The 24,152-nt window shown below is 44.0% G+C and overlaps 2 protein-coding genes across 2 annotated transcripts in view; one reads left to right on the forward strand and one right to left on the reverse strand.

Moving 5' to 3' along the window:
• Nucleotides 1-24,152, forward strand: part of LOC128688062 (intraflagellar transport protein 74 homolog) — a 694,157-nt gene that overhangs the window by 338,698 nt on the left and 331,307 nt on the right. The window lies entirely within an intron of this gene.
• Nucleotides 1,162-20,434, reverse strand: LOC138852524 (paternally-expressed gene 3 protein-like). Its single transcript, XM_070083828.1, has 3 exons — nucleotides 20,405-20,434; nucleotides 19,861-19,997; nucleotides 1,162-4,328 (listed from the first exon to the last, which is right to left on the reverse strand). Exons 1-3 carry the CDS (start codon nucleotides 20,432-20,434, stop codon nucleotides 3,749-3,751), a joined length of 747 nt encoding a protein of 248 aa, XP_069939929.1. The 3' UTR covers nucleotides 1,162-3,748.

Consider the following 24,152-nt stretch of genomic DNA (forward strand, 5'->3'; position numbering starts at 1 on the left):
TGGTGTACAGCTGTCTTGTATGTGTCAGCATCCACCACCATACACTGGTGTACAGCTGTCTTGTATGTGTCAGCATCCACCACCATACACTGGTGTACAGCTGTCTTGTATGTGTCAGCATCCACCACCATACACTGGTGTACAGCTGTCTTGTATGTGTCAGCATCCACCACCATACACTGGTGTACAGCTGTCTTGTATGTGTCAGCATCCACCACCATACACTGGTGTACAGCTGTCTTGTATGTGTCAGCATCCACCACCATACACTGGTGTACAGCTGTCTTGTATGTGTCAGCATCCACCACCATACACTGGTGTACAGCTGTCTTGTATGTGTCAGCATCCACCACCATACACTGGTGTACAGCTGTCTTGTATGTGTCAGCATCCACCACCATACACTGGTGTACAGCTGTCTTGTATGTGTCAGCATCCACCACCATACACTGGTGTACAGCTGTCTTGTATGTGTCAGCATCCACCACCATACACTGGTGTACAGCTGTCTTGTATGTGTCAGCATCCACCACCATACACTGGTGTACAGCTGTCTTGTATGTGTCAGCATCCACCACCATACACTGGTGTACAGCTGTCTTGTATGTGTCAGCATCCACCACCATACACTGGTGTACAGCTGTCTTGTATGTGTCAGCATCCACCACCATACACTGGTGTACAGCTGTCTTGTATGTGTCAGCATCCACCACCATACACTGGTGTACAGCTGTCTTGTATGTGTCAGCATCCACCACCATACACTGGTGTACAGCTGTCTTGTATGTGTCAGCATCCACCACCATACACTGGTGTACAGCTGTCTTGTATGTGTCAGCATCCACCACCATACACTGGTGTACAGCTGTCTTGTATGTGTCAGCATCCACCACCATACACTGGTGTACAGCTGTCTTGTATGTGTCAGCATCCACCACCATACACTGGTGTACAGCTGTCTTGTATGTGTCAGCATCCACCACCATACACTGGTGTACAGCTGTCTTGTATGTGTCAGCATCCACCACCATACACTGGTGTACAGCTGTCTTGTATGTGTCAGCATCCACCACCATACACTGGTGTACAGCTGTCTTGTATGTGTCAGCATCCACCACCATACACTGGTGTACAGCTGTCTTGTATGTGTCAGCATCCACCACCATACACTGGTGTACAGCTGTCTTGTATGTGTCAGCATCCACCACCATACACTGGTGTATAGCTGTCTTGTATGTGTCAGCATCCACCACCATACACTGGTGTATAGCTGTCTTGTATGTGTCAGCATCCACCACCATACACTGCTGTATAGCTGTTACTTTGTATTTTCTGTACAGCAACATGACAGGACTTCTAAAAGTAAATAAATCCAATAAATAAAAAGTCTCCATCTTACGACTAGTGTTATTCAGTGTTAGATCACACTCTGGAGAGGAAACTTGAGACAACTCGTTGAATTTGTGCTGGAGTAGTATCAGCTATGACTCAGATCTACATAAATTGTGAATTATTTAGAATATAAAAGTCAGAGTGTTCAGTGACTCGCAGCCTCAGTAGCTACTTCTTAGAGCTAAAGTTTGATGCACCATTACTGCGTGTACATCTTATTAATGCAAATAAGATACCAGATATATTAAACAAATTTGCTAAATTTGCTTGTAACAGTTAAGTGAACTGTTGATAGAATCCGAGATGTACTCCTGTTAACGCTTTCGGGACGCTAGTTCTTAAGCCTTCTGTGTATCCATATGCTCTTGCGCTACCCTCCACAGGATGGATATGAGGTGCACAATAAGCTAGCCACTTCGGTGGCAAAATCTAAATCTAATCTGCCGCTTGCAGTCACACCAACAAAACAAAGCAGAGATACATAGTGACAACAGAAAATTAAAAACACATATATTACAACCTTATGCTTAGTGGTCCATTAAATTTATAACATTTTACATCCTTAAATATTTTGTGCAGCCAAGTCTACATCAGCGCCTCTTCTTGCCCATTAATATTAAAGGAAAATGAAGGAAGTACACACACTCCTTATGAAACCTTATTCAGTCGGGTAGTTAAGAAGCAGGGTCCAAGAGCTAGAGTGAATACCATACTAACACAGTATGGGGATACAGTATGATTAATCTTTTAAAATAAGATTCAAAAGACATGAACACAAAATAGAAGATATTTGAAGTGACAAGTTCAGAATGAAGACGAACATGAACACTGAAACACAGATGTTCAAGAAATGTCTGTGTATAAGTTACGAGCGAGTCGAACATACTAGGTTGTGTACTCACTCTCATATGGAATTGTCTGTAGGTATGACATAACTGAGGTGAGACCCAGGAGCTGGATCTTACTCTCCACTAATAAAATACACACACACACACACACACACACACACACACACACACACACACACACACACACACACACACACACACACACACACACAGATTTAAAGAAGTATTAACAGTGGAAACCAGTAGGACTCCAGGAAATCAGAACAGGGGGGCACACCAGCAAGTGCAGGATGAGGTACATATAACCAAGGAGGAGGTGAAGAAGCTGCTATGCGAACATGACACCTCAAAGGCGGTGGGACCAGACAACAACTCTCCGTTGGTCCTTAAAGAGGGAGCAGAGATACTGTGTGTGCCATTAACAAAGATCTTCAACACATCAATTGAAACTGGGCAACTCCCTGAGGTATGGAAGATGGCAAATGTAGTCCCAATTTTTAAAAAGGGAGACAGACATGAGGCACTAAACTACAGACCTGTATCACTAACGTGTATAATATGCAAGGTCATGGAGATCATCAGGAGGAGAGTGGTGGAGCACCTGGAAAGAAACAAGTGTATAATTGACAACCAGCACAGTTTCAGGGAAGGAAAATCCTGTGTCACAAACCTACTGGAGTTTTATGACAAGGTGACAGAAGTAAGACAAGAGAGAGAGGGGTGGATCGACTGCATTTTTTTTGGACTGCAAGAAGGCCTTCGACACAGTTCCTCACAAGAGGTTACTGCAAAAGCTAGAGGATCAGGCACACATAACAGGAAAGGCACTGCAATGGATCAGAGAATATCTGACAGGGAGGCAACAACGAGTCATGGTACGCAACGAGGTGTCAGAGTGGGACACAGAAACAAGAGGTCACAATTGGAAGTTGAAGACTCAGATGAATCAAAGGGATGTTAGGAAGTATTTCTTCAGTCATAGAGTTGTCAGGCCATGGAATAGCCTAGAAAGTGAAGTAGTGGAGGCGGGAACCATACATAGTTTTAAGGCGAGGTATGATAGAGCTCATGGGGCAGGGAGAGAGAGGACCTAGTAGCAATCAGCGAAGAGGCGGGGCCAGGAGCTGTGACTCGACCCCTGCAACCACAAATAGGTGAGCAAATAGGTGAGTACAGGTCAGGAGCTGTGAATCTACCCCTGCAACCACAAGTAGGTGAGTCCACACACACACACACACACACACACACACACACCAATGGAAATTTGAAATTTTTATACAAGAAGTACACTGTGTCAGGAGCACAGGTCAGCTCTTGAAGCTACATATGTGTCATCATAAACAGTGAAAGTGTGAATAAAATTTTGCTATAAAAGCGTTTGACGGGACACAGATGTGGTCAAGTGAAAGTCCATCTTAAAATGGGTAGTCATTCAACAGTGTTCTGAGATATGTAGTACATGATACCTTGTGATCATTAAAATCTTTAGTATTTATAAGTGTTGTTGTTTATACAGCAATGAAATTTTTATTTTCTAAAGAGCTTCCCTCTGGCACTTTTATACTGTGATCTTCCTTCTGAATTTGAGCATCTGCTGTGGTTGATGTTTCCTGGTGAGGGCTGTCCTGGTGAGGACTGTCCTGGTGAGGACTGTCCTGGTGAGGACTGTCCTGGTGAGGGCTGTCCTGGTGAGGACTGTCCTGTTGAGGGCTGTCCTGGTGAGGACTGTCCTGGTGAGGACTGTCCTGGTGAGGACTGTCCTGGTGAGGGCTGTCCTGGTGAGGACTGTTCTGGTGAGGACTGTCCTGTTGAGGACTGTCCTGGTGAGGACTGTCCTGGTGAGGACTGTCCTGGTGAGGACTGTCCTGGTGAGGACTGTCCTGGTGAGGGCTGTCCTGGTGAGGACTGTCCTGGTGAGGACTGTCCTGTTGAGGACTGTCCTGGTGAGGACTGTCCTGGTGAGGGCTGTCCTGGTGAGGACTGTCCTGGTGAGGACTGTCCTGGTGAGGACTGTCCTGGTTGTCAGCAAGAGCTTGTAGCAGCTTCATATCATTCTTCATTTCATTATCTTCAGCTTCCAACCAGATTCTGAAAAGAACACAACGACAAGAGTATTAGGATTTCATGGGAAAGTGTAATAGACACGTTTACAACACTTTAGTATCTTCATTGCGGAGAAGTTTCGCCAGTCCAGTACAGACGGTGGAAGACATGGAATAGTTTGAGGTGATCAGTCCCTCAACCTTAATAAATCTGTTGGAGACTTTTGAAGATATGAAGTATTTTCGAATGATCGCTTCCCTAGTCTTGAAAGATGTTCAGATCATCAGTATTAATGAATCTGAGGCTCACCAGTCTTGATGAGTCTCAGACTTGCCAATCTTACTGAATCTAAGATTCATCAAGACTTAGAGACTAATCACCTACTTAACGTCTTCCATCGTCTCCAGTATTATTCTCTACACTGCACTGATGAAGTCGCTGGTGGGTGAAATCTCTCCACAATATATTTAAGTGTTGCACTTTTGTCTTGTCCATCAACTTGTCGGTTCTGGATACCATTAGAAAGAAGATTTTTTTTAACATAAGTAGCAGAAGGAACCTAAAAGAGATCACAGAAAAGAGCAAGGTGATAAAAGAGAGAATGTCTAGACCGGAGGGAAGCAGTAAGGAGAAAGTCAATGTATTTAGATATTATGAAGTGATGACTTGAACGATGAGTTTGAATGACGAAGTGGCTTATGGAACACATGAAAGAAAGATGATGGAGTACTGATGAGTGTGGAAAAAATGAAATTTATAAATGGAAGCAAAACTCAGAACTGTACTATAGTGGTGGCAGTACCTTTGTATGGGTGTGATTCATGACCTGCACTATAATTATGGCAGCACCTTTATATGGATGTGAAATTTGGTGATAGAACACTGCAGTGAGAAGACTTGAGACAGTGCTGATATTGTTTCCTCTAGGGAGGCTCCTTGATGCCGGTGAGGGGCTCTTGATCCAAGAAACTGAATTTGACCTTCCTTTCTCTGATCGAACCCTACTGGCTTCCATTACCCCTGGCGCTGTATAACCCCATGTGTTTAGCCCTCCCGAAGAATGTAATAATAATAATAATAATAATAATAATAATCTTTATTAAAAAAAAAAGAAGAGAAGATATAGATCTAGTGTGCACAATTGTTATACTTTTCAAAAAGTCCCTTGTTATGTAGAGGGTTTCCTCTTCAAGGGGGGCTCCTTGGCATGGTGAAGAGGCTCTTGGTCTTAGGAATTAGACCTGTCGGTCTCCTTCCTCAGACCGAACCTAATTACCCCCCAATCTCCCCTTTCCTCTCCCATCCTCCCCATCCTCCCCTTTTTCATTTCCTCCTCCTAGGTAGGGGAAAGGGTACCGGGGTCCATCCCACTCCATTGAGGTTCTTGGCGGTGGCGTAGTTTGCCATGGAATCTGGATTGCCCGAGGATGTCCCGATCCCTCTCCGGTATCCTGGAGGGTGGCTTTGGGTGTCTTTCGGGCGATGGGTGTATCTCTGGAAGCCACCTTTCGGATTGCAGGGGTGGTGGCCGAAGGAAGTATGCTATGTGGCGGATATCCGGCCGCCCTCTCTTTTGTCCACCGAGGTAGCTCGGTAGATGTGAGGTTGCTATCCCGGATTGCTGGTTTACTGGCATGATGGGTAGGGTATGGCATGGGTTCCATGCTGCATCTGCGCTACTTGCGGTGCTGAGGTCCTCTTGGGCGCGGAGGGAGATTTCTGGCCCTTTCATTCCTCCTACGAACTATCCCTCCCCGGTCCCCCCTTTTGTCATTCTCTTTTTTATTTTTACTTTCTTTTCTTCTTTCTTTTTTTCTTAAAAACAAAAAGAAAGAAGTAACCTAACCATGGAGTACCCGATCCATGACCCCACTACCCCCGGGCCCCTTATTGTTACCGCACCCCGTTCTGACCTTGCCTCATCTTTTGGCCACTCTTTGGACATTCCTAAGGCCCCTGTACCTCTTGCTGGTGCTGTTTCCTCACCTGCCTCAGGTACCGGGGCTTCCACTGACTCCTTCGATTTGTCTGACCTCCACTCTCCTTTGACTATGCTTCTGGCTTCTCCCTCTACGGTGCGGCGATTTTCGAATCGCCAACCCATCCCAAGTCGGACCGACTCTGGTCCCACTTCTAAACATCAACGACAATCTCCTAATGATGTTACTTCGTTACCTTCCCTCTCTACTCGGAAAAGACCGACAAGTCATGCACTCCCTCTCCACACTCAGTTTCGGACCACACAATGGACTAAATTCTTTGCATTAAGACCGACTTCTTCTACTGCCTATCTTTCCGACCATAGTATTGGCAAAGCGCTCCTACGCCACGTTGGTAGAGATATTTCCTTTCATGCTCTTAAGAGTGGTATGCGCATCATCACAGTCCAGAATTCTACCCAAGCTCATGATCTTTCTCTTCTTTCACATATCGATACTATTCCTATCACTATCGAAAAACACATCATTCCCTCAATTCTTGTAGTGGTACTGTTATTCTTCCCCATACCATAGTCCAACAGAATTTCCAGACATGTGGCACTGACATTCTCGAACAGCTGGAACTCTAAAATCTCCCAATTCTCAAGGTAGACACTTATGTTCTTCCTGCCCGCGGGTGAAGACGATACCCTTGCAATGTGGCTCGTTTAACTTTTGGCAGCCGTGAACTCCCATCCTCTGTTTATGTAGCAGGACATCGGTTACAAGTTCGGAAGGTGATCCCTACACCACAGCAGTGTAGGAATTGTGATGAATGGTTTTGAAAACCGACAAGTTGAAGATTTGAGACACTTATGCAACACATGGGAATCTTTATTGAAGAAACGTTTCGCCACACAGTGGCTTCATCAGTCCAATACAAAGTAGAAATGGGTAAGGAGAGGAGAAGTTTGAGGTAATCAGTCCCTCAACCTGGAATCGATGTGTTCAGTCCATCACTCTTGTAGGAAGTGCAGCATAGGGCCAGAGAGGTGGCTTATATACTGCAGTGAGATGAGCTGAAGCAGGAGGAGGCAGGATCACAGTGGGACCTGCCACTAGTGTAAGTAGGTCGTCGTCCAACGGTTGGGCAAGCGTTGAAGTCTTTGTACCAAGATCCCATGATGTTGCCATGTCTGACAGATGTGATGAATGGTTTTGAAAACCGACAAGTTGAAGATTTGAGACACTTATGCAACACATGAGAATCTTTATTGAAGAAACGTTTCGCCACACAGTGGCTTCATCAGTCCAATACAAAGTAGAAATGGGTAAGGAGAGGAGAAGTTTGAGGTAATCAGTCCCTCAATCTGGAATCGATGTGTTCAGTCCATCATCAGTCCAATGCAAAGTATTGGACTGATGAAGCCACTGTGTGACGAAACGTTTCTTCAATAAAGATTCCCATGTGTTGCATAAGTGTCTCAAATCTTCAACTTGTCGGTTTTCAAAACCATTCATCACATCTGTCAGACATGGCAACATCATGGGATCTTGGTACAGAGACTTCAACGCTTGCCCAACCTTTGGACGACGACCTACTTACACTAGTGGCAGGTCCCACTGTGATCCCACCTCCTCCTGCTTCAACCCATCTCACTGCAGTATATAAGCCACCTCTCTGGCCCTATGCTGCACTTCCTACAAGAGTGATGGACTGAACACATCGATTCCAGGTTGAGGGACTGATTACCTCAAACTTCTCCTCTCCTTTCCCATTCTACTTTGTATTGAACTGATGAAGCCACTGTGTGGCGAAACGTTTCTTCAATAAAGATTCCCATGTGTTGCATAAGTGTCTCAAATCGATTTGGCCACCCAGCAAATATTGCAGATCTATAGCCGAATGCCCAGTCTGTGGTGCCGATGACCATTCTAATACATCTTGCAGTCGAACTCCCTCTTGCCTTAATTGTCATGAGGCTCACCCTTCGTACTCTCGCCGTTGCCAAGTCTATTTAAATGAGAGGGAAATTCGTTGCCTCAAAGAGGCAGAAGGTCTCCCTTATGCTATGGCAGTTTCTCATTTCCGCCTCCAAGGGAGACTGCCCCGTGTTTCTTATTCTCGTGTTTCAAAGCGTCCCCCCACTTCTGGGGTCACATCTTCTGCAGCCTCCTCTGTGGTTGCCAGTCCCATAGTCACTCCTGTATCTAATTCTTTTGCTGTCCTGGGCTCAGACGTCCCTACTTCAACTCCTCAGTCTGTCCTCACTTCTTCGTGTCCTCCCTCACAAACCCCGGTATCGACAAGACCTCGAACGACACCTCCTCTCAATTGTCCCTCTACTTCTCAGAGGCCCAAAAAACCTCCTTTAACCCCTCCTTCCCTTCATCTACCTCCACATTTTACCTTCCCGGTCTCTGTACCTGAGTCTTTCCCTTTCACTGGCTCTGTTACAAGTGTGGAGGTTCATCCTCCTCCTCGTACTGTGCCTTCCTCCCCTGTCACCTCCCAGGTTTCTGCCTCTTCTGTCCCCTCCCACACTTCTCCAGTTCTCTCCACCCTTTCGCCCCCCCCCATACCTTGGTACAGTCCATTACAGCTCCGATCTTCACTCAAACTCCTCCTTCCATCTCCAATATTGTCACCCATATGACGTCTCTGAACTCCGAAACACTTGAAGCAATCTCTGAATATATTGCAGAGACCAAACCATCAATGGACACTGATCCACCCTCTGTTCCTCCTCTTTCCTCTTCTCCATCTGCACAACTCCTTTCTTCACAATGCACCATTCCTTCGCTACTTGAACGTTTTCCTTTGCTATCGCATGTGGACTTTTCTAACCCCTCTAATCCATAGGTACCTTTACCTGCGGATCATGGCCAATCATGGCCTATTTACAGTGGAATATTCGCGGCCTCAGGGGTAATTGGGGTGAGCTTCAGATGTTGCTCTCCCAGTTTTCCCCTGTTGGTGTATGCTTACAGGAACCAAAATTACACTCTGCCGTTATCTCTCCCATCTCAGGCTGTAATTTATTGTATTCTTCAGATCCTTTTCCTGATGGGACCTTTAATGAAAGTGCCCTTCTTCTACGCACTGATATTCCGTACCATCAGCTATTTGTTCGTACTTCGCTGCATTACACAGCAGTCCGTATCCACTTGCATAGGTGGTATACACTCTGTTCTTTGTATCTCTCTCCTTCTCGGGCATTATCTATCCCAGATATTGCCTTTCTTGTTTCGTCATTACCGCCACCACTTTTGTTACTTGGTGATTTAATGCCCATCATTTCCTCTGGGGGGGTCTCACTGTGATTCCCGTGGCATTCAGCTAGAGGCTTTACTTGCTACCCACCCCCTCCATGTTTTAAATACAGGTACTGACACCAATTTTGATCCTTGGACTCATACTCTCTCTTGCATTGATCTCTCAGTCTGCTCTTCCTCTGCCGCATTAGACTTCACCTGGTCTGTTCTCCTGAATTTACATGACAGCGATCATTTTCCAATCATTCTTACTTCCCCTTCATATTCACCACCTCTTCATAACCCATGCTGGCAATTTGATCAGGCAAATTGGAACCTTTACTCACAACTGTTTTTAGTGAGGTTCCTTCTTCGTCCTCCACTGATGAGCTTTTACACCTCTTCTCGTCCTCCATTTTAACCACAGTTTCTCATTCTATACCCCAAACTTTGGGCAGGCATTCTCAGAAATGTGTGCCTTGGTGGTCTCCTGCTTGTGCTCGTGCAGTACGTTTGAAACACGCTGCGTGGGGCAGGTACCGGTACAATAGAACCATGGAGAGACTTCTTGATTTTAAGCAGAAGCGTGCGATCGCTCACTGTGTCATCCGTGATGCTAAACACACTTGCTGGCGAGATTATGTCTCCACCATCACCTCTGCTTCCTCTATGAGTGCAGTCTGGAAAAAAGTACGAAAACTGAGTGGTAAATATTCTCCTGACCCGGCTCCTGTTCTGCGAGTTGCCGGTGTTGATATAGCAAACCCACTAGATGTTGCCTATGAAATTGGCAATCATCTGGTCCGTATTTCTCAGGGGCTCCATCTATGCTCCTCGTTTCTTTCTTCAAAGTCTGCCAGAGAGTTAGCAACCCTTGGACTTTTCTTCTCTCAGAGAAGAACAGTATAATGTGCCTTTTACACTTCAGGAACTGGAGGCAACACTCTCAGCTTGCCGATCATCGGCAGCTGGGCCCGACGACATTCATATTCGTATGCTACAACATTTACATCAGTCAGCCCTTGCAACCCTATTACGCCTTTTCAATCTTATTTGGTCACAGGGAGCTCTTCCACAGCTGTGGAAATCTGCCATTGTTCTCCTTTTCCGCAAACTGGGTACTACGGGACATGAAGTCTCCCACTATCGTCCCATTGCTCTTACCAGTGCAATTTGCAAAGTGATGGAACGCCTGGTAAATAGACGTTTAGTGTGGTATTTAGAGACACACAACAGTCTCTCCACTCGTCAATATGACTTTCGTGAGGGCCGTTCTACCATAGACCCCTTACTACGCTTGGATACATATGTTTGTAATGCCTTTGCGAATAACCACTCAGTTATTGCCATATTTTTTGACCTTGAGAAGGCATATGACACAACTTGGATGTATAATATTTTGGCCCAAGCCCACTCCTTAGGCCTTCGAGGCAATCTACAATCCTTAATTAAGAACTTTTTAACTGACAGACATTTACGTGTTCGGGTTAATAATGTGCTCTCCCCGGACTTTATCCAAGCTGAAGGTGTCCCCCAGAGATGTGTTCTGAGCACAACACTTTTTCTCCTTGCTATAAATGATTTGGCCTCTAGTCTTTCATCCAATATTTGGTCATCACTCTATGTTGATGACATCGCTATTGTATGTGCAGGCGCTGACTGTCACCTCATTACAGTTTCTCTCCAACATGTGGTCGACCGTGTTTCCAATTGGGCCACCACACATGAGTTTAAATTTTCCAGTACCAAAACTCGCCAAATTACTTTCACTAGACGCTCTGTCATCTCCGATCATCCTTTGTACCTCTATGGTTCTCGTATCCCTGAACGTGATACAGTCAGGTTTCTAGGCCTCCTCTTTGACCGTAGGTTATCCTGGAAACCTCACATTACCTCTCTGAAGGCAACTTGTCACAGCCAGCTGAACCTTCTTAAAATCCTTGCTCATCTTTCATGGGGAGCTGAACTCTCCTTCACCTACATTCCGCCCTCATTTTATCGAAACTTTATTATGGTGACCAGATCTATTCAGCGGCCTCTCCTGCTACTCTCTCTAGCCTTAACCCCATTCATCACCAAGGATTACGTTTATGCCTTGGTGCGTTTTGCTCTTCCCCTGTTGAGAGCCTCTATGCAGAAGCGAACGTTCCATCCTTATCCGATCGCCATGATGCCCATTGCCTTCCCTACTATGTACACTCTCACGATCTCTGCAATCCTTCCATTTATAGAATGGTCACCGATATTAGTAGACATTTGTTTGCCGTCCCTGTTTGCTCCATCCCTTCTCCCTTCACCTACATTCGCTCTTCTCTTCAATTACCACCTCTCTATGTACATGAAGCAACTCACTTTTCCCTACCCCCGTGGGAAGTTCCAGCTTTTCGAGTCTGTTCTTTCTCACTCCCTTGCTCGAAAGCCCAACTGTCTACAGTAGCTTCCCGCTCTCTTTTTCTTGACCACTTCCTCTCTCATTCTCATGCCATTGCAGTGTACACAGATGGCTCTAAGTCTTCTGACGGCGTAGGATTCACAGCAGTGTTTCCGGGCAGCATCGTACGAGGGCATTTACTATCTTCGGCTAGTATCTTTACTGCTGAATTGTATGCCATTCTTGCAGCACTTATCCATATTGCATCTATGCCTATGTCATCATTTGTGGTTGTCTCAGACTCCCTTAGTGCTTTACAGGCTATACAGAAATTTAATACACCTCACCCCTTAGTCCTCCGTATCCAACTTTGGCTACTCTGCATCTCTTTCAAGCATAAAGATATTGTTTTTTGTTGGGTCCCTGGTCATGTTGACGTACAGGGCAATGAACAGGCAGACACTGCTGCGCGGTCAGCAGTTTCATATAGAGGTGTTCCATTTACGGACTATTTTGCTGCAATAGCTACCCACCTTCACACCCATTGGCAACAACGTTGGTCTACTCTGCTCGGTAGCAAACTTCAATCTATTAAACCGAGTGTAGGCTACTGGCCGTCTTCTTGTCACCAGTGTCGAGGTTGGGAGACTACTCTCTCCCGTCTTCGCATTGGCCATACTCGTCTTACTCATGGTTATCTCATGAAGAGGCACCCTGCTCCTCTCTGTGAGAATTTTCAGGTTCCATTATCGGTTAGCCACATTCTATTAGACTGCCCACTTTATCAATGAGCACGCAGAATATACCTCCAACGTCATCTTCGCTCCGCTGCTCTCTCTTTATCTTCCCTTCTCACTGATGGACCCACCTTTCATCCGGACTCTCTCATTGACTTTTTGACAACAACTGACTTACTTCACAAACTCTGATGATATCTTCAGCCCTTTCTACCTCAATCTCTTGCTGCCCTCTAACCCCGCACTATTCCCTGCCCCGCTGTTTTCTGTAACCTACTGATCATCCCTCCCCCCTTCTACCACCCAATACCCTCGCTTCCTTCCCTACCCTGCAGCGCTGTATAGCCCTTGTGGCTTAGCACTTCTTTTTGATTATAATAATAATATGTAGAGGGTTTCAGGCACTCTGAGTTAATCTTGTCCCCCAGGATACAACCCACAACAGTCGGCTATCACCCAGGTGAACTGCCAGGTGAACAGGGGTAGCAGGTGTAAGAATTGATCCTGTATCCTTTATGTGTAAGATAAGGACGCTACCAAGCGGATATATTACGTCTGAGATCAATATGTGATGTGAATATTATAGAGAATAAGGAGTGTAGCAATTATGTGGTGTCATGGTATAAAAGATTCGACTCAGAGCAGAGTAGGAGTTGTTTATATGGTATACCTGGAGGGTGTGTCGGAGGTCAACGCCCTCGGGATCCGGTCCATGACCTGGCCTCGCGGTGGATGAGGGCCTGATCAACCAGGCTGTTACTGCTGGCTGCATTCAAACTGACATATGAACCACAGCCCGACTGGTCAGGTACTGAATTACGTTTGATATTTTCCTATTTCTCTGGCCGGTGCCTCCTTCCATATTTTTGATAGACTGGTCCCTTTGAGCAGCTCCGTGATTCTTCGTCTTCACCTGTAGTGGGAGCATCTCTCTTTCTAGTTTACATCTTCTCTTCTTTTTTCTTAGGGAAATATGCCTTGAGCATTTCTCAAGTGCCACAGAGTTAATTCTTTCTAGGCAGAGGTTCCTGGAGTTTACATGGAGAGAGTTCCGGGGGTCAACGCCCCCGGGGCCCGGTCTGTGACCAGGCCTCCTGGTGGATCAGAGCCTGATCAACCAGGCTGTTGCTGCTGGCTGCACGCAAACCAACGTACGAGCCACAGCCCGGCTGGTCAGGAACCGACTTTAGGTGCTTGTCCAGTGCCAGCTTGAAGACTGCCAGGGGTCTGTTGGTAATCCCCCTTATGTATGCTGGGAGGCAGTTGAACAGTCTCGGGCCCCTGACACTTATTGTATGGTCTCTTCAGATTCATGTTTGGGATATCTTCCCAGCTTGTTTCATTTAGGACATGGTTAATTTGATCCCACTATATGTTTCAGTTATTGAAGTTGAATTTGGTGAAGGCACCCTCATAACTGATCTCATTTTGCTGGTTGGAGGCCTTGTGCATACAGGTCTGTATTTCCATTACATTGTGATTCGAGTGTCTTCGATATTGCTATATTTTGTACTAGATCATCATTATTAGTGAAGTTAAGGTCAAGTCTACGGATGGAAGGTATTTTGTTATTTGTTGATGGCTTTAGACCCTGTATATTTGCAATTACAAATGTGTTGATGTACGTAAAGGGTTCTGTTTGCTGGCATTAATATCCATTGTTCTGGAGTGGAGGCCACTGACTGTGCCTCCACTCCAGTAGTGATGCGAGGTGATGTAGTATTTCTGTCATTTCCTGCCAGTTTTTTTCTTCCTGTTACTAAAAATATGTCTCTCTTTCTCTCACTCTGGAGTGGTTGTAACTACCCTGGTTTGTTTTGCAAGGTCTGTGTGATCTGTACCTTTTGGTCCCCTTTAAATGGTGTTTCTGACAATATGTGTTGTAACATTGTCTTTCATGGAGTGATGAATAACACAGTTTTGTGTGAAATAGTTTACAAGAAAAAGAAGTGCATTCTCCATTAGTCATGCGGTCGTAGCATGGTTTTTTTTTTTTTTGGATGGTCAAAACTGCATGTCCCACCTGTTTTCCCAGATATTCCATGCCTACAGGTACCCAAGACATAAAATTTACACAGATTTGATTTCTATTTGCTGGGATTTCTTGTGACTAGGTTCCGTACTGTAGTGTTTCCTAACCCACCACTGTCTGCAGCACCTGTACCAGCATCGCTCCACCATCAGTTATTACTGGTAATGTATCAACATCATTCCTTGCAGCAGCATCCCTATTCTTCCATCGCCAGCGGTAGTGATATTGTGTATTTCTGGATCTTGCATGTCTTGGTCTTTACCTGTTACTTTAATATCAGGACCACTATCTTCATCTGGTGCACTGTCATGCATTTCTATATATTTACAGGCACTGTCTTCCAAGGCAGCACCAGGGGAGACAGCTTCAGCTGACCTACTCTCTTTACTTTCCCAACTGTCATACAGAGACCCTAATTATCACAGAAAATATATATTTTTTTGTTGGTGTTTCTTTTAGTATAAATGAAATTTGCTGCAACTGTTTTCTGTCACCTGGGCAGACCCAAAAACATTTCCCTGTTTTAATATCAGTGTGGAAAATTGGTGGATATTGCACATGTACCATGACTCCATTTTTTTTTTCAGAAATTACATGCCACCCAAGCGATACCTCGCTTGGAGCTATTGTTGTGTTTACCTGGAGTTTACCTGGAGAGAGTTCCGGGGGTCAACGCCCCCGCGGCCCGGTCTGTGACCAGGCCTCCTGGTGGATCAGAGCCTGATCAACCAGGCTGTTGCTGCTGGCTGCACGCAAACCAACGTACGAGCCACAGCCCGGCTGGTCAGGAACCGACTTTAGGTGCTTGTCCAGTGCCAGCTTGAAGACTGCCAGGGGTCTGTTTGTAATCCCCCTTATGTATGCTGGGAGGCAGTTGAACAGTCTCGGGCCCCTGACACTTATTGTATGGTCTCTTAACGTGCTAGTGACACCCCTGCTTTTCATTGGGGGGATGTTGCATCGTCTGCCAAGTCTTTTGCTTTCGTAGTGAGTGATTTTCGTGTGCAAGTTCGGTACTAGTCCCTCTAGGATTTTCCAGGTGTATATAATCATGTATCTCTCCCGCCTGCGTTCCAGGGAATACAGTTTTAGGAACCTCAAGCGCTCCCAGTAATTGAGGTGTTTTATCTCCGTTATGCGCGCCGTGAAGGTTCTCTGTACATTTTCTAGGTCAGCAATTTCACCTGCCTTGAAAGGTGCTGTTAGTGTGCAGCAATATTCCAGCCTAGATAGAACAAGTGACCTGAAGAGTGTCATCATGGGCTTGGCCTCCCTAGTTTTGAAGGTTCTCATTATCCATCCTGTCATTTTTCTAGCAGATGCGATTGATACAATGTTATGGTCCTTGAAGGTGAGATCCTCCGACATGATCACTCCCAGGTCTTTGACGTTGGTGTTTCGCTTTATTTTGTGGCCAGAATTTGTTTTGTACTCTGATGAAGATTTAATTTCCTCGTGTTTACCATATCTGAGTAATTGAAATTTCTCATCGTTGAACTTCATATTGTTTTCTGCAGCCCACTGAAAGATTCGGTTGGTGTCCACCTGGAGCCTTGCAGTGTCTGCAATGGAAGACACTGTCATGCAGATTCGGGTGTCATCTGCAAAGGAAGACACGGTGCTGTGGCTGACATCCTTGTCTATGTCGGATATGAGGATGAGGAACAAGATGGGAGCGAGTACTGTGCCTTGTGGAACAGAGCTTTTCACCGTAGCTGCCTCGGACTTTACTCTGTTGACGACTACTCTCTGTGTTCTGTTAGTGAGGAAATTATAGATCCATCGACCGACTTTTCCTGCTATTCCTTCAGCACGCATTTTGTGCGCTATTACGCCATGGTCACACTTGTCGAAGGCTTTTGCAAAGTCTGTATATATTACATCTGCATTCTTTTTATCTTCTAGTGCATTTAGGACCTTGTCGTAGTGATCCAATAGTTGAGACAGACAGGAGCGACCTGTACTAAACCCATGTTGCCCTGGGTTGTGTAACTGTTGTGTTTCTAGATGGGTGGTGATCTTGCTTCTTAGGACCCTTTCAAAGATTTTTATGATATGGGATGTTAGTGCTATCGGTCTGTAGTTCTTTGCTGTTGCTTTACTGCCCCCTTTGTGGAGTGGGGCTATGTCTGTTGTTTTTAGTAACTGTGGGACGACCCCCGTGTCCATGCTCCCTCTCCATAGGATGGAAAAGGCTCGTGATAGGGGCTTCTTGCAGTTCTTGATGAACACGGAGTTCCATGAGTCTGGCCCTGAGGCAGAGTGCATGGGCATGTCATTTATCGCCTGTTCGAAGTCATTTGGTGTCAGGATAACATTGGATAGGCTTGTGTTAACCAAATTTTGTGGCTCTCTCATAAAAAATTCATTTTGATCTTCGACTCTCAGTCTGGTTAGCGGCTTGCTAAAAACTGAGTCATATTGGGACTTGAGTAGCTCACTCATTTCCTTGCTGTCATCTGTGTAGGACCCATCTTGTTTAAGTAGGGGCCCAATACTGGACGTTGTTCTCGACTTTGATTTGGCATAGGAGAAGAAATACTTTGGGTTTCTCTCGATTTCATTTATGGCTTTTAGTTCTTCCCGCGATTCCTGACTCCTATAAGATTCCTTTAGCTTAAGTTCGATGTATGCTATTTCTCTGACCAGTGTTTCCTTGGGTTTCTGTGACTGTATTCCCTGTTGGTGCATGTTTCCCTGCCTTATTCCTATCCTCCCTAGCACCAACAATGGAGCTCCCACCAGCTGTTTTTGGTAATATATCCTCACTATTGCTAGTGGAGTCCTCTTGTTTTCTATTTCCTGTGGTATTTCTAGTTTGCAATATTGGTTTTATCTTATCTTTGACTACACTTGTTTCCCCACTACGGCTTCTGTCCCCTATGAGGTCATTTACATGTATTCCTTCCTGCGTATAATTCCCGACTACCTGGACAAAATCTCCAGCTTCACCATTACTGTCTCCCAGGACAGCACCTCCAGCTTCACCATTACTGTCTCCCAGGACAGCACCTCCAGCTGCACCATTACTGTCTCCCAGGACAGCACCTCCAGCTTCACCATTACTGTCTCCCAGGACAGCACCTCCAGCTTCACCATTACTGTCTCCCAGGACAGCACCTCCAGCTTCACCATTACTATCTCCCAGGACAGCACTATCAGCCCCGCATTTACTTACTACCAGGACATCACCTCCAGCCTTACAGTTTCTGACTACATGGCCAGTATCAAGGGCAGTACCATTCAGCCCAGACTTTTTATGTTCCCATCTGTTGTAGAAAGCTTCCAGGTTGTCTATGAAAGCAGCTTTGATGTTATCCTCTTTTAATACCCTTGTGATTTTAGTCCACAGATTTTCCTCATTTGGGCATACCCAAAAACACTTCCCTGTTTTAATACTGCTTGTAGCTAGTTCTTGGATATCTGCACAAGGGGCGTGACACCAATTTCCACAAAAATGACAATTTATCCATGTGGAAGCCCGTTTGTTTGATTGACTGCAGACTATACAGAGCTTCATAATGATTTGAATAGTTGATTTACTGTAATTCTACTAGGAACCTCTTGAATACTCTATTAATAACCTCCTTAAATGAAGCTCTAACTATTTGTATTTCTATTTCTAACTGTACTTGTATATTGGACAGCTTACCGTGTACATTCCTGATTTATATTTATTTTTTGTGTTTGATAAGGGCGCCTACAACCCCATCCGTTTACAGTCTGCTTTATTGTCCAACGAATCCGTTTGAAACCAGTCAAGGGTTCGGACCATCAAGGGTTCGGACCAGTCGAGGGTTCGGACCAGTCGATCTGATCTGATCAGTGGGTCACTTATTTAAAACATACTAGTCGGTGATTTGGGCTAACACATGAAGAATCTACTTGAAATTATCTACCCGAGTAATATGTGATTTAATTGATACAAAAGTATAACTTGCGTGTTGAAGAGCCGGTGATTTCTGGCAGCTCCTACAGTGACGAACGGTCGAGCCTCAACCCTTGTTTATCAATCACTGTATCTAGCTTCTCTAGTTTTTTTCGTCTCCACCACAATAAATGCTATATTATCACTATAGTTGACTGTTGGAAATTTGGAGGAAGGACGCTTTTTCTGTAGTAATAATTGCTTCTCGTTGTGTATATTGCGACCGCTGGTAACTACAGGTTATATGAAATTCACAGTATACGTCTGGTATTTCAAGAAAAAAGAAACTAATGAAAGTCACTCCACTCCACTAAGTACCATTATAATACTGGTTAGTTGCTACTACAACACTGTATTCTGCTATTCACTGGTATCACTAGATTATATGCGAGTACACTAGCAGGCCAGGAAGATTATTAAAACAGCTGACCACTGTGGTAAGTTTCTGGCGACTTCTGGCACCAGCCTCTATAGGCTTATCACTTCATTTACAAATTCACCTGTTTTCAAATGACACTTTAGCCTTTATCATCTATATACTAGGGAGCCACTGTAGTATACACTATACACTATGTATGCACAATGTTATCAGGGAGACTTTCTTTTTTCTGACAAAGAAAAGTTCTATTATTATTATTTTGCACACGGAACACAGGCCTATGATTCCCCTCTGGCAGTAAACTCTGCTAGGTACTGCATACTAATTCTCCTTTTTTGACTCAGTATATAATGTTTTCCGCCCAAGATTGGTTCCAGGCGCTAGAGGGATGTATCGTATAGGATTGATGGCACAAATTAAAGTTCTAGCACGTAAGAGCGACCGTGTAAACACGAGAAAACCCGGAGCACAACGAGGCACGCTGACACGCTAAATAAACGTGTCTCCCTTGTGTTGTCATTTATAAACTACGAGCCAAGATAAATTAGCCAGGAAGGTGAATAAATCTGGGATGGTTTTAAGTATTCCCGAGGACAGGCTGTAAGACCTGGGCGAAGGTTTTAAATGGTGGGGCTTGAGCTTCCATCTTACATATGTGAGTGCCATAGGTCGGAGTGGAAACGAGTAGTTTGAGGGATCTGATGATAGAGTGTGAGGAAGATAGCATGTATGAAGGAAAACTGGTTAAGTAGGCTTGCATTTTGGAGGTGAGAAGTAATGTTCTTACTTGCTAGAAGATGTTATGGTTCAGAGCGTCAATTGTAATGTGATGTCAACAGACTTATAAGAAACAGCCACTGAATGAATGATGGAGAATGTGCTTCCTTCTTTGGCACACCATATATTAATGGGAAATAAACAATGTGGTAGAAAAAATAATCATTATGAAGACAAACTTTTCAAAGTTTTCTCCATCCTGGATTGTTTCAGGGAGGCGGCGGCCAAGAGTCTCCGGCAGCAGCAGTGTCAGCAGTCCAGCAGTGACTGACAGTGAACCAAATATCAGCAGAGGCAGAGGCTTCCATCGATCACCCTGAAAAATTAACATATTGTCGGTAATTCTACCAATATTAATATATTATTCACTAGCTTAGTTTACCCTTCCTAGGAGGTGCCAGCTGGACCGTCTAGTTGAGTGTGCAGCATCAACGACGCTCAAATATATTCCTGCCATTCTTACCATCGAGTATGACAACTTCCACTTCACTGGCGCTGTATGACTCCCACGGGTTTAGCGCTTCCTAATAATAATAATAATAATAATAATAATAATAAATTATATTAATAATACTGGAAACTTCATTTTTTTATTTAATATATTATTATCCTATTATTCTAAAATATTTAGAATTATTGAGATCTATGATAAACTCAACATCGTTATAATAAACAACAACATTAATTACCAGACATAATGAGGGCAAATTCCTAGGCCTATACCTCGACAACAACCTGAACTTCAGCACCCATATCTTAACACAACCAAAAAAGTATCCAAAACGGTGGGGATCCTCTCCAAGATACGATACTACGTGCCGCAAACTGCCCTTCTCACACTATACCATTCACTTATATATCCATACCTCACCTATGCTGTGCTTGGGGATCAACTGCAGCAACACACCTAAAGCCAATAATAACCCAACAAAAAGCCGCAGTAAGAATAATCATTAAATCCCATCCCTGGCAACACCCTTCCCCCTCACTTTTCATAGATCTAAACTTACTTCGTGTTCAGAACATCCACACTTACTACTGTGCAATCTATATCTACAGGACCTTAAATTCCAATATTAACCTTGACCTAAAATGCTTTCTTGATAGTTGTGACAGGATCCATAGGCATAACACCAGACACAAACATCTCTATGACAATCCCCTTATTCGACTAAACCTTAACAAAAATTCAATGTATTTCAAAGGTCCTAAAATCTGGAACACCCTACCTGAGAACTCTAGAACTGCAGACACATTCATCACTTTCAAAACTACAGTTAGAAAACATCTTATCTCCCTGATCCACCTCGACAACTAACTACATGATAACCAGCTGGTGGTTCACAATTACACTCACTCACCCACTGACTATAAACCCAGAAATACTAATCTTGATCTTAAAATAATAAATCCTAACTAGTCATAAGTTCGCCTATGATACTCCAATATAGACACTTTGTATTGTGCCAAAACAAAAGCCTTCACATTGCTAAACTCACAAATTATGATGTAGTCACTTAGCCTTAATACCATAATCTGTAAGGTTTTAATGTTAAGAATTAATCTAAGTCTGCTCGAAATGCCTAGCCATGCTAAGTGTCCTAGTGGCCTCCTCTGTAATAAGTATTTTATAACATGTAAACCACACAATACCCAAAACCTGTAAACCCCACATAGTAACCCTTATAGAGAATAAACTTGAATTGAATTGAATAACTGGCTAGTGCCAGTCGACGTGCCATGACACATGACATGTGACGGTATATGTTGTATCAGAGCAGTTCTCCTGCAGTATTCCACCTGACTGTGGTGTTGTGTTGGAGAAGTGTTACACATGCTTGTGGTGTGGAGTTTTCATTGCCTTTACGATTGTTTGTCTCATCATTTTTGACGATTTCTGACAACTTTCTCACTATGTGTGAATATAAGTGTTAGATGGATAGAAGTATGATAATGAACCTCACTGGAACTTCCTTAGATTTATTTGTATCATTAAACATTCAAATAAGATTGGCTAGGAAAGAGAAAACTGGATTGGAAATGCTAGCTAGAACAGGAAAAGAACGGCTGTCTAGAGAATAAAAACAAAACAAAATGTTAGCTAGAGGAACAGTCTTGAGAGAGAACACAAACTAGGGAAGAGAAGAACAAGAAAGATTAACTAGGGAAGATGGAGTAGTTTCTGAAAAGAAATGTTTATTCCAGAAAACTACTTTGAGAGAATACAAAGACTGAATTAAAAAATAGAATTAGAATAGATAAACTTTAATTTGCAAAGCAGAAAATGGAAGACGGGGTCTGTGATGTAGCCCCAGACCTAGTGGGACTACGTATGTCCAACCCTCCTTCATTTACTGAAGGAGAAGACATAACATCTTATGTAATTAGATTTGAGAATACTGCTTCACTGTGTGAATGGTCGTCTGATACCTGGGCTGCACAACTGGGAATGTTATTCTCTGGCACCTGAAGAGCCGGTCTTGAAGCTTACAGGAAAACCGCTCACTCATGCAAGGAAGAGTTTAAGAATATAACTATCAATCCTGGGCAAAATTTCATGGAGTTCCAGACGCATCTTTTGTGTATTAGATTTTTGGGTAACTAGTGCGGGTACTGATTACCTGGTTACTGACCAATTCTTGTCCGCTGTGCCTTACTCTTGTCCAATATTTGTTAAGGAACGTAACTGATAGTTAGCTTTGGAGGTGGGTGAAGTTTACGCCTCTGCCCATAACACTGACCCAAAAGAGTCGAAGAAACCAAATCCCTATTTGCAGAGATCAACGAAATGTAAAACTTCACAAGAAGAATTCAAAAGAGAGTTCAAAAACCTTTAAATTCACATGTTTAACTTGTAATGAAAAGGGAAATAAATCCACAAATTGCCCTACGAAATGTTGACAAAGTTATAGTTGGTATGGATGTTCCTACTTTACTACGTGATAAATAATACCTGGTATTCTTTTATTGTAATACCTGGAGTATACCCCTCGAGGCCTGGTCATAGACCGGGCCGCCCCTGCGGCCCGGTCTATGACCAGGCCTCGAGGGGGATCAGGGCATGATCAACCAGGATGTTACTGCTGACCGCACGTAGACTGACGTATGAACCACAGCCCAGCTGGTCAGTGCCTTCTTGAAGACAACCAGGGGACTTTCAGTAATCCCCTTTATGTTTAAGGCATTTTCCTAATCTCGCACCTTTTTTTTCACAAAACCAGACGTGTGTTGCACAGAAAGATATCTTGATACAGGAAACATCATCGATAGATTGTTTTTTTCGTGACCTCTAATTACAACTGAGAAGGGATGGATTTAGGAGGGATCTGCTATCTCAATGATTACATTCTTACTTCTAGTACTGGGCTCCAGCTCTCCTGTCCTCAAGATCATCTCCTATGTACTCGACTGAAGAAGCTTACTCTGTAAGTGAAACGTTTGGGAATAAAGATACCTAACTGTTGCACATGTGCTGTACCATCATGCTCAGAGTAACTCATGACCTACCTACATCAAGTTATTTATCTCGGAGGTAAATTTGGTTAAAGATTGTTTCTTTAACCAACTTTTAGCCAGTAATGTCTTCTGATATCACTAACTATTGAAGGTCTTGTACACGGTGTCATTTTCTCGCCTCTAATGATAATATGAGGTTACCTATCAGAAAGAATAACAATAGTTAAGGAAACACGGTGACATTTGCAGTCCAAGAACATTAGTGTTTTTGGCTCACGAAATCGTAATAACACGACTGTAAACAATTCGGGGAACGGGTGGGGGTTTGAACCCATGGTAAGTGAGTCCTAAAACTCACAGGCCATGGGTTCTAACTCCAATCGTTCTGTGATTGGTGTTAATGGTTCAGATGATAACCTTGATAGGACAGGAGCAAGTGTGATATCACTCAGTTGGATTATCGATTCACGTGGGACTCTTCGCACTAACTAGGGAAGTTAACTGATAAACTCAATATGAGTTCTGATAGCGTTAAATTCTTGCCTACCAATGAAGAGAGATTTAGTAAACCAAAGAAAAAGTATCACATTGTCAGCGAGATGCATTTGTAAGGAAGATTTATTAATCTTTACACTGAGACAACGACCCACATCACTGTCTTCCTTGTTTATAAATGTGAATAAAACCTGTGAATCCCTACAGTTTTGTCCCTATTGTAAGAGCTCTGAGAACGGTGCCAGAGAAGTCCTTGCTACTAAGGCAAGTGGCACTGTTTAGTGGTTCACTGCCAAGCATGGTTATAGATTCATCCACCGTCATAATACAAAGGAGGACGTGTTTGTCCAGCGAACAACAATCGCCAAAACTAAGCAACGGAAGTTGATGCGACCGTTATATGACGGCGAAGTAGTCTGACGTAGTTGGCGATAAAATCAATGATGCTGCCAACGTCGCTGGTCCAGGTGGTGAGGCAGATGAAGGGTCCCACTACGCAAATCATCGTCTCTGTGGCTGT

This window comes from Cherax quadricarinatus, chromosome 10 (assembly GCF_038502225.1).
Source record: "Cherax quadricarinatus isolate ZL_2023a chromosome 10, ASM3850222v1, whole genome shotgun sequence".
Taxonomy (NCBI): Eukaryota; Metazoa; Arthropoda; class Malacostraca; order Decapoda; family Parastacidae; genus Cherax; species Cherax quadricarinatus.

Coding starts and splice junctions, on each gene's coding strand:
- LOC138852524 (XM_070083828.1), bottom strand. CDS start 20,434: ATGGGTGCTGAAGTTCAGGTTGTTGTCGAG. Junction 19,998..20,404: donor AAGTTCAGGTTGTTGTCGAG/GTATAGGCCTAG, acceptor TTAATTTTTCAG/GGTGATCGATGGAAGCCTCT. Junction 4,329..19,860: donor GATGGAGAAAACTTTGAAAA/GTTTGTCTTCAT, acceptor TGTTCTTTTCAG/AATCTGGTTGGAAGCTGAAG.